The 11,056-nt window shown below is 36.2% G+C and overlaps 2 protein-coding genes across 2 annotated transcripts; both read right to left on the bottom strand.

Moving 5' to 3' along the window:
- Positions 1–934: 934 nt before the first annotated feature.
- On the bottom strand, positions 935–3,624 carry LOC147852956 (mediator of RNA polymerase II transcription subunit-like protein). Its single transcript, XM_087332797.1, has 4 exons — positions 3,492–3,624; positions 2,395–2,519; positions 1,779–1,891; positions 935–1,179 (listed from the first exon to the last, which is right to left on the bottom strand). The coding sequence occupies exons 2-4, from the start codon at positions 2,507–2,509 to the stop codon at positions 1,045–1,047; spliced, it is 363 nt and encodes a 120-aa protein (XP_087188923.1). The 5' UTR covers positions 2,510–2,519; positions 3,492–3,624; the 3' UTR covers positions 935–1,044.
- Positions 3,625–6,286: 2,662 nt separating this feature from the next.
- Positions 6,287–9,206, bottom strand: LOC147852957 (sec14 cytosolic factor-like). The gene is made up of 3 exons (XM_087333400.1): positions 8,752–9,206; positions 7,722–7,988; positions 6,287–7,059 (listed from the first exon to the last, which is right to left on the bottom strand). The coding sequence occupies exons 1-3, from the start codon at positions 9,187–9,189 to the stop codon at positions 6,718–6,720; spliced, it is 1,047 nt and encodes a 348-aa protein (XP_087189526.1). The 5' UTR covers positions 9,190–9,206; the 3' UTR covers positions 6,287–6,717.
- Positions 9,207–11,056: the final 1,850 nt, after the last annotated feature.

Consider the following 11,056-nt stretch of genomic DNA (forward strand, 5'->3'; position numbering starts at 1 on the left):
TTAGCTTAAGCATTCTCAAGATGCCAAGATAGTGTGTTGAAGATTATATTTTATATTTATTTTTATTAATAAAGCCTTGGAAATAAGCCACTGGCTTTTGCACTACACTTCAGGATTTGAATTCCGAGGAAATAAACCTCAGTTTTTTGACAGTGAAATCCATGATATATTCTCACTAGTTTGTCAAGTATACGTTCAAATACTACAAAAAAAACACAAAAACGAAGTAGAACAAATAGATCTGCATTTCTTTTTGCCTACAGCCTAGCGTGACACCTATGTTAAACACATACAAAAAGGAAAATAAATAAATGGATCTTTTATATCCACATGTGGGCATCATGCCTATGTTAAAACAAACACCCCCATTTGTCAAGTCATGGATAACCAGTCATAACAAGGCTCAGTGACTGCATGAAGCCAACTACAGTGCACACTATCTACTTAAAAAGGCAGGTTTAATCATGTGGTCTACAGGCTACCAAACCCCAGAGTTATAAGGTTGATCAGGTGTTATGTTTTATCTAATCATTCAATCATATACTAAAATTTATCAGCATAGATATAATTTGGGCCACAAAATGAACCATTCTCAACTCTTTGTTCTTCTTTGATTCAATTAAAAGATGATCTCAGCTTTTACTCATAAGATCTGCAAATCCTTTCAAAAAAGAAGCCACACAGATTGCTGATTTGTTCTAGTGTCATAGAAAAAGAGATTATCATTGAGCATGTACAACAATGTATACACAACTGAATAATTTTTACTGGTTCTACGGGAAACTGAAGATACCACCTGCTTTGCAAACATCATAAAACTAGAAGTGAATCATCAATGCAATGCTTCTTAAATCATTTGAGGAAATGATTTTAGTGAATAACAAATGAGCAAGAATCGAAAGAAATGTGATACATTTGAATTACAGCTTCTCTGTTGGCTGAATGTCTGATATATATTTATCTCATCTTGTTCAACCTTTTTTATAAGAAACCATTGCATCAATTGAATAAAGCAAAATACCATTTGTCTATACATTTTTCGTTTTAGACTTTCTCCAACTCATTAACAATCGATGCCTTTTGTGCATTCAGCAGATCCTGCCATCCCTTCAGTAGCTTTCCTTGTCTTTCTAAAAGCTCATTTTTTTCCTTTAGTTCTTCCTCAAGAGCTTCTATCTCCTTTGCAATGGCCAAAACATATCAAATTAATGCAATGTTTTTGAAGACAGTTTTTTGCAGATACATTGCATCAACGATGAAACCAAATGATGTTAAAACATGCATTACTTTTCAAATTGTAAGTACTTAACCATCCTTTTTGAGGGCTACATGAACTTGAATGGAATTGTGGATCATTTAATTGTGAAGGTTAGTTTGTAGCATTTGTAACGTGGTCATGACATGACTTTTATGTTAATTTGCTAATTAAAACACTACTAGAGTTAAAATCTCTATTCTATCACAGGCCAGACTTAAAGTATAATCTTTGACATGATTGATCTTAAAGTATAATGTTTACTATCTCTTTTCGTTTGCATCTATGTGCATAGTTCAGAAGATCTGGCAATTCTTTCAGGAACCCACCATGAGTCCATTCTCTGACTCATGTCATGCTGTCGAATCAAACAATAAACCAATTTTATTTCTTATTTCATGAGAATTTATACACCATTGTAATTATTACAGAATCTTGCTGCAGCCTCCCAACTCTCGAAAAAGAACACAATTACAGAGGACATGATCAAATTTCACAAAATGCAAACAATTACTACGCATACCCTCTTCAAAGCCTCCTGCTTTCCAGGTTGATGATTGTGATGGAGAGAAATGAAAAACAATTGAAGCTTCCTAGCTGCTTCCATGAAGTCTTTCACGTGACGCTCAACATCAGCTTCATCAATAAAGAAAAATTCAGAACAATAAATCCTATCAGCAAGTGTGAACATTTCTTTCTTCTGATTCCCCAAATATTGGAGAATTTGATGGACGAAATGTATGTGTGCATTATTTTCAGATAAAGTTTTTACTACAGAATAGTAATCCCCCTTATTAGGAAGGAGTCACACAAGATGATATGTTTACTTGATCCCATAGGTCGAAATTGGCCTCCTTGTGGATGATACAAATTCTATACTATTCTATTCTAATAAAGTACAGTGCCCTTGGACTAATTCATCCTCTTTGTTTCTCTTTACAAGGTTTGACCAGTGGGATTTGAGGAAATAATAAAATAAAGGAAAAATCAGGGAACTGTATTATACTACTGGTGGTAAACAAAGTGAAGCGAATGACAAGAAACATTCAATGAAGACACTGTGTGTGTGTGTGTGTGTGTGCATGATGCTCTGTGTTTTCATGGCATAGCCTCTACATATAAAAAACTTGTTGGCATACCTTGGTGAGAGGGATGAGCTGATCGATCCATTGCTTGAAGTTCACGTGCCGGTAGGCAAGGAAGTAAGCTCATTTCAATTGCGGACACCAAGTTAAGCACCTCAGCTTGGTTCATCCTCTCGCATCTAATAGAAAAAACATATAGGAATAGTTAATGAAAAATTTTCTACTCGAAAAAAGCATTAATTGAAGTGTTTAAAACCATAGCCCATACTACAAAATGCATGAGCAACTCATTCCATAGAGAGGTGCACACGTAACTAATTTAAAAAACCTAGCTTGATTTTGTTTGTTAATGAAATTTCTTAACTTGATAAATGGATCAAATTAGAATCGTAATGCATCATATAAGTTGCAACAGAAATCCATCCATAGAAAGCTGCCACAGGAAGTAATTTACAGAAACTCTAAATTTTATTCATTAATGAAAACTTTTAGCTTGAAAATTATACAAATGAGAACTATAATCCATCATAAAATTGGCATGGACAACCCAATCCATAGAAAGAAAAATCTAGATTTTAATTCATTAATAGAAAAATTCTTAACCTGATAAATAAATTAGAATTATAATGATTAATCTCATATGAATTCCATGAAAAAACCATCACATAGAAAAGAGCAGATGGGAAAAAAATTTGTGTCCTACATAAAATGTTTCAGCATGCACATTGAACCCTCATACATACTAGCTCTTACACTATAGACTTTTATCGTTACCAACACATTCTATTCCTTGTGGAATCATTCTTTCTCTTATCTATGGTTCTACTGGAACCACAAACTAGATTACACTTTACTTTCTCTTGGTCACTTCTTTCTTCTCTTAGAAACAGAGAGGTGATACAAGAAAAACTTCCTTAAACTCCCGATTCATCTATCCTGACAGGATCATCAATTTAGCCATGACTAACCACGTACATTAAAGAAAAAAACAACGTATTTGTATCATTACATGCATATAAAAACACATTGTCAGCTGTTCTGTTCCCAGACGAAGAACATCATCACTCCGACGCTCTTCTAGAAGGCTTCTCAGAGATGATGACTCAGGATCTAAACTGAGAGTAAACGGAGGAGAAGGTGAGGAAATTTACCAGAATGAACTGATTCCTGATCGGGAACCCTAAACCTCGTCTGCGTCAGTATATGTCTTGATCTTTGGAAGGAGAAGTAAAACAAGTAAGAAGAAGAAGAAGAAGAAGAAGAAGGAAGGTTTAGGCCTTGTATTGTTACTTTAATTCTACATAACTATAAAAGTAGCCCACAAATCCTTCAGTTTCTTTTTCCCTTTTATGTAGTTTTCTATAACTATAAAAATAGCCCACAAATCCTTCTCTTCCATTTTTTTATGTAGTTTTCTATAACTATAAAAATAGCCCACAAATCCTTCTCTTCCATTTTTTTTATGTAGTTTTCTATAACTATAAAAATAGCCCACAAATCCTTCTCTTCCATTTTTTTTATGTAGTTTTCTATAACTATAAAAATAGCCCACAAATCCTTCTCTTCCTTCTTTTTTTTATGTAGTTTTCTATAGTTACTATAGAAGTAGCTCACAAATCCTTCTCTTCTTTTTTGTGTGTAGTTTTCTATAACTATAACAGTGGGCCCCAACCCCCCTTACAAAGAAAACCTTTCTGCCCCAATGCCCACCATCGGAGACTTCCTTTGCAAGTTATATAAAGTCAATACCACATTCTCGTTCCGGTATTGTCGCAAGTTATATCGTGAATTGTGCCATCATAACGGGGCCTCGCTTAAATGTAGCAGACAAACTTATGTTTGCAATCTTGTGTGTTCCAAACTGGAATTCTAAGAGCGAAATGTAGAGTCGGTGCTGCAATTTGCAACTAACAAACTTTACCCCAACACAAATCATGTTTCTAGATATGTGATGTTTTGCTAAGATAACATTGTGGATTTAGTTTATAGCTTTGTAACATTAACTAGAACCATGCATGATCATCAAAATAGTTCATGGGAAAACTTATGCATACTTTAGGGCCCTTTGATCCCCTTATGGTTGGACATGTTCAAGGCATCCCTTCAATCTTCCTTCATATCCTCCTTTCAAGTCATGATACATACAATTGCTTGTTCTCAAGAAGCTCATGAATGAAAGATCCTTGATTGTCGTTTGAGATACAACAATGTTTGTGAACTTATTGAAATGAAGTGCTGCTATAACTCATAGAGTAATGAGCAGTTTAAGATTTGGAATATCCTCGAGATTAGAGAGCTATTTAATCTCAATAATTTTTATGTTATAATTCTTATATGAAGTCTAACTTTCGTAGAGCACTAGATGGGGTTTTTATAATAGAGAATCCATCTTGAATTTTTTTGCAACCAAAAGTTGAAGCTTACAAGTGACATTACACTTTTTCAACTAATGATTAAATTTGAAATTGGTTAGATGACTAATCTTCTCCTTTGAAGTGCACTTACTTCCCACCATAACGTCTAAACATAGTGACTTCACTTTCGTTGAGAGTATTTACTCATTATAAGACAACTTTGCATCATAAGATGCCTTATACTGGTTTTAGATTTGAATTGTGCACTATTCATGTTAGTAATCAATTTTTAAACTTCAAAATTTGCTATATCAAGCTATTTATCATGTGCGAGGTGATGAACCAAATGTTGCTAGAACTTTCTCGGAAATGGGATTCCTGAATTGGGCGTAGTGGCACGGTTATTCTTCCAAGGAGCATTTGGCAAGGTTTCAAGTTATATCAATCTATATATTTTCACACGGTTGCACTTATGATGTGTTCTATGTGCTTTTTCAGTGCACCGGATGAAGAGCTCAACATTGATGTTATGAAAAAGCATTACTAAAGTTTTTGTTCCATATTATGATATACCAAATTCTATACACATTTTTTTAGGCATCGTGTACTTGTGACAATATTTTATTAGGTGTAAAGGGAAAGCATATTATGCATTCTTCATTTGTATTTATTTTTCCCGAACTATGAAGCCATATCTTAAGGTTTCTTGTAAGGCCACTTTTTGTGATGCCTAGGCATATGTTCTCTACATCCATTGCATATTCCCTTGAATTATTATCTAAACAAGGGAAAGTGAGAGATATGTGGCTCATTTGAAATGTTCATTCTTTCATTATAATAAATGGTTATCCATGTTCAATCGGTCATGTGTTTTATGGATGGGACACATTTACAATACTTTTTGGGTGTATTATCAAAGTAATGTATGTATGGTTCTTAAAAGTTTTTAAGTTGATGTTCTTTGTTCTACATAATCTTAACAATAAATTATAATGTATCCAATCCACAAAGTTACAGATATACGGCTTGTTGAGCTATTCGCTGTTTTAAGCATGTTATGTGTCTTTTTCCTTTTGCCAAAACTGATATTGTAGTACATGTGTCAATTTATGCAGATCAGGATTTCATATTGTAAACTAAGTTGGAACTAAAGCTGTTTGCGTGTACATTTGTTGGTTCTCACTTGAGTGAAAAAGATAGAAAACTACATTGCATTCCTTACTTTTAACAAATGTGGGAAACATTGAAGAATGATGTATCAAAGGCTAGAGGAGAGTACCTACAAACCAACACTTCCAAAGATGTTCCTCCACCCTAAGGTTTTAGGCTAGTGCCAATCTACATAGGTCATGATTAGTATGTAATGGATATTGTTAATTAGCTAAAAATAGGTTATGATTAGTTGATTAGAACATAATGGACATCAAAAAGTATAACTGTGTAAAAAACCTCTAACCATTAATTTCAGTATTCTCTAAGAGTATGATTTGAAGTTTCGAAACAAAGAAAGTAGTTCATTTAGGAAGAATAAAAAGTATTCATAACACATCTTGAGAACTATGAGATTGTTAATCTCACATGAGAAATGTCAATGGTGTTGGAATGGACCAGTTTAATCATGTAGCATAAAAAAAAACACTTTAAAAGAGCCACAATAGAACACTATTTCCAAAATAGCTTTCGTTACTTCAATGAATTTGAAACACTTTCCATGGAGGTTATGTGCATCACTTCTTCATAGTAACAACAATTATAGTGAAACCTTTCAAAATCATTATTGATCTATGATCTTGAGGGCAAAATTCGGCTCCATTCTTCTATTGGTCTGACTTCATTGCTGTCAAACTCTTACCATATACATAAGATGAATAATGGAATGAAACTTCGAAACCAAACTGATCGATGAGCAACAACTTGTTGTTCCATCATCCAACTCAATCCAATAAAATGCAAAACAAGTCTCTTTAAAAAAGTCCGGAACCAGGGCACTAAACAAATCACGATTCCATGCACAAGAGCCGTCTTAGCAATCTCCATAATTCGGCTGATATGGGAATTCATTCCACGGACCTGCATCTGAGTGTTCACATCCACCTTTGCACCGGCAAGTGCCACCGAGAAACTCTGGAAGGTTCTCAGGATCCACCAATTCGAGCAATTTGGCAGCATAATTTGATCCATGCACCTCAATCTTCTTCTGAGTGTTCTTGTCAAGCCATGGCTTGATGAGTTGCCACATGGCCTTGAAAGTGGTAGGGGCATTGATGATGATCATCCTACCAAGGTGCTCTGGGTAGTAATCTTGATCGATCCTCGTAATCTTTTGGATGAAATGACGAACTGGCTTGCTCAAGTGCTTCATTGTCTAGACCCACCCATTAAAACACAAATAAGAATCACCCACCTTATAAGACTTACATACTCTAAACATTGGGGTATTGCAGCTGAAAAAACGTCATTCAAGTTACTGAAACCGTATTACTAGACTAGTTGAAAAACATTACATTGCAAGCTGAAAAAAACTCGATTAAGACATTAAAAGAACGACATTGTAAGGCTGCCCAAAAACACATCAGATAGCATGCTGAAAAAGAAGTACATTGCTAGCCTAATTAATAGACACTGGATAGCATGCCTGAAAAGGACGATCGACATCCGAAAAGAACCTCATTACTAGCCAATAAACATAAGGTTGTATGTTGACAATGGTTGATTAAGATGGAAATAAACTATTACTAGACAACCTAGTAGATATCGTATGTTGCATGCTGAAAAAGACCGACCAAACGAGAAAGAACCACACTAGTAGACCAATTAATAAACATTGGATTAGATGCCGAAAATTGTCAATTGGGACGGGTAACCAAAACCTCATTGCCAGACTACTCAATAGACATAGCATTGCATATAAAAAAAGGTTGATAAAAACCCAAACAAGAGTCCATTACACTAAAACCAAGGGTACCATTGCATGCCAAAAAACAACGATCAATTCATCAAGGAGAAAGCAGAAAACAAATTACATACCACTCCTTTCAGGTCCAAAATGGTTAATGATTGTGAAATTGGCCTGCCAGCAATTTTTGAACATGCTGGAAATTTCCAGTTCAGCAGAATTTCCCACTCTTTGATGTGGTAGAGGAAGAGCCGGTCAAGAGTCGTGATCCGGAGGAGATCTTCCAAATGAAGCTGCCCATACCTTTCCACATACAATGGCCGCCCATGTTTGTCTGTCTTGTGGTGGAAATGAGGGTATAATTCTTTGGTTGCTCTTCTCTCTGGGAATGTGAAAGTCTGCAATCATCAAGCATTCCAACTCTTTTTAAATATATCATAAACAGATCTATCCATAATAGTAGGATTTATATGGCATTCTTATTTAAAGTAATCAGGTGAAGTCTAAATTCTTTGGTTGTTCTCCTCTGTATAAGTCATGCATATCTGTCAATGCTACGTGAGTTTCTTATTTTTCTTATTTAAAGTTATAGTGGAAAGTACAATTCTTCAGTTGCTCTCATCCTTGTGAAAGTGAAGGTCAGTGATCGTCAAGCCTCCTCACTCCTTTTTAAGTATATGCCATACAGATCTGTCAATACTAGTAGGATTCATGTAGTATTCATATTTTAAAGTAACCATGTTAATATCTCCCAGTATGCATTACTACTGTACAATCTAACCCTAAATTGTAGAGTAGTGAATAGAATGTAGGGTTTCATCCATAAAATTAGAATGAAACCCCTAGAATTTAAATCCTAAATACTAAACCTTGCTATCATGCAACCTCTGAATTCAATGAATGAATCACAGACATACATCGATGCATGTTTAAACATACATACAAATTATAAATGCATAGGCCCACGGATCGACATACTTGGTTATGTATGCTTGGTTATGCTGTGTATGTATGTATAAAGAAGATGAGAAGTGCCTCTACAATTTTGTGTCTGTGTACCAATTTCTGGCCACCACTCCACCATGGTGTCATAGATCATCCTCCCTTTTGTGTATGTGTATGTGTATGCTATGCTATATATAAAGAGGATAAGAGAAGTGCCTCTATGATGGTGTCTGCACCAATTTCTTTGCGCCACTCCACCATGGCCTCATACATCATCCTGGCTTTCGTGGTATCATAAGCGCGTGCCTTGAGGAACCGTGCCAGATCTGCATCAGTATCCTGAGATCTGAGAACACCCTTGGCATTGAGACAGAATCGGAGAAGACGAAGGGCTTCTTCTTGAGCTTCGGCGATGGGTGCATTACATTGGTTGCTTTCTGAGTGTTCTTCTTCATGAATGTCAACATTAACCTCTGCAGAAGAAGAAGAAGAGGAAGAAGAGGAAGAAGAAGAAGAGAAATTCAGGGCGACCAAGTCGTGACTATCTTCACTTATACTCTTTTCTCCTCCTCCTCCTCGAGAATTGGTGCAATTGCTGTATAGGTGTCGCATAGGGCGGGCGAACTTGCTCTGTGAAAACTTCAGAGCCGCCATCGGAAGAAAGAAAGACAAGAAGCAGCAGCAGGAACAGAGAAAAAGAAGAAGGAACAGAAAACAGAAAACAGGGCTTCGAAATCGTAAAAGGGAAGAAAGAGGAAGAAAGAACTACAATTGGGGGGGGGGGGGGGGTTCCTTAGAAGGAATCAGTAATGGGTATAGCTTCAGGAAGGGGACATACTCTCTCTTCTCTCTCTCTTCTCTTCTCTTCTCTTCTCTTCTCTTCTCTTCTCTCAGCTACCTTAATAATACCATCGCTGAAGTCTGACACACAGAAAATAATGAAGGGGAGGGAGAGATTTCCTACCCCCAAGCTATGCTATGCTATGCTATCTAGCTATGGTGATGGTGCCTGCGTTTTGTGCTCTGAAAACGCTCTGCTTTTTTCTTTTCCCAAAATTCTACTTCTAACTTCTAATTTCTATCTATCTATGATCTATCTATGGTATGGTGGTGCCTTGCGTTTCCAGAGCTCTGAACCTTCCTCTGTCTCTGTCTCTGTCTCTGTCTGTCTCTCTGTGTCTCTGTCTCTCTGTGTCTCTGTCTTTCTCTCTCTCTCTCTCTCTCTCTCTCTCTCTCTGTGTCTCTGTCTTTGTCTCTGTCTCTGTCTATATATATATATACACTGTATATACAGTGTACACATACACAGACATTAGCTCTGTTTTTTTTTTTTCTTATGTACAAAATACATACATACATTATGTATAAGGATGTATGAAATTTTTTTTGTGTTGCTTTTTCTTTTGGGTTATCTGTGCTCTTTTGCTTTTGGATTATGAGTGCTTTTTTTTTTCCTTTAGGAAGCTCCAACACACACACACACACACACACACACATATGTGGGCTCCAACAAACATATAGTTATGAATATAAATGATAAATGTGCATGATGTGTGTGTCGGACTCGTGTGTGTCCATGGAAGAGGCCCCAAAATCACGGCCGAAAATTGTGCTTTGTTTCCCCCCCCCCCCCCCCCCCCCCGAACTCCAGAATCGGTGGCGCCCGGCTCCATTTCCAATTCTCTTACCTTTTCGTCTCTTGGGAATATGAATGAATATCTATAATACAAACCCGACGGAGAGGAGCGCATTCGTCCCCAAATTCACCACCACCATCATCATCATTGGCTTCTGCTGCTGTCCGAAATATAGGCATGTTTCTCTCGAGCAAATTCCATGTATAATCAATCATCGGAGTTTTCTTTTGCTTCCTTTCCCCATAATTTACCTTGAAAATGGGAACTCGGGTAAATCACTTGAAACACTCACTAGCCTAGCTTATTAGTTTGAAGTTGAAAAAACTTTCCCCCAGGTATAAAAATTTGATGATGGCGATGGCAATTTTCGATGACCTCAAGAGGTTACAAACAAACCTGAGTTGTATTATATGATACTCTTAAGAATATGGGTTACAAGAGTGTTTATGTTGTAATCCCAGAAAATGCTTTGCGTAGAGGTATATGATTTTTATTGTAATCCTAGAATTATCTCGAAACATACATGGCCAATTAGTAGAGACAAATTTCCCAAAGAGAGATTATGATGTTTTAACATCCTCGATTTAAGAGTTTTGTGGGAAAACTGGGGTTATTCAGAATTTTGGTAAATCTCACTCAAAAAAAGGACACTTGAATGATCCCTAAAAAATCGCCTACTTACTTTCGATAAAAAGGAAGCACGACTCTTTGTGTTTCTGAAAAACTAGGCTTTACATTAACTTCTCACACCAAAACAAAGCCTCGATAAAGCTATAGTTCAACAACTCAAAAGTATATTGGATTGTACATGTGTGCACTTACACATATGCATGAGAAAAAGTTAGTCGAACAAAAAATGGCCCATCAAGAACATAAGTCTAGAA

The sequence above is a fragment of the Azolla caroliniana genome, unplaced genomic scaffold (genome assembly GCF_043228905.1).
Source record: "Azolla caroliniana isolate FFs.n. ecotype wild unplaced genomic scaffold, voAzoCaro1.0.p SCAF_17, whole genome shotgun sequence".
In the NCBI taxonomy this organism is placed as follows: Eukaryota; Viridiplantae; Streptophyta; class Polypodiopsida; order Salviniales; family Salviniaceae; genus Azolla; species Azolla caroliniana.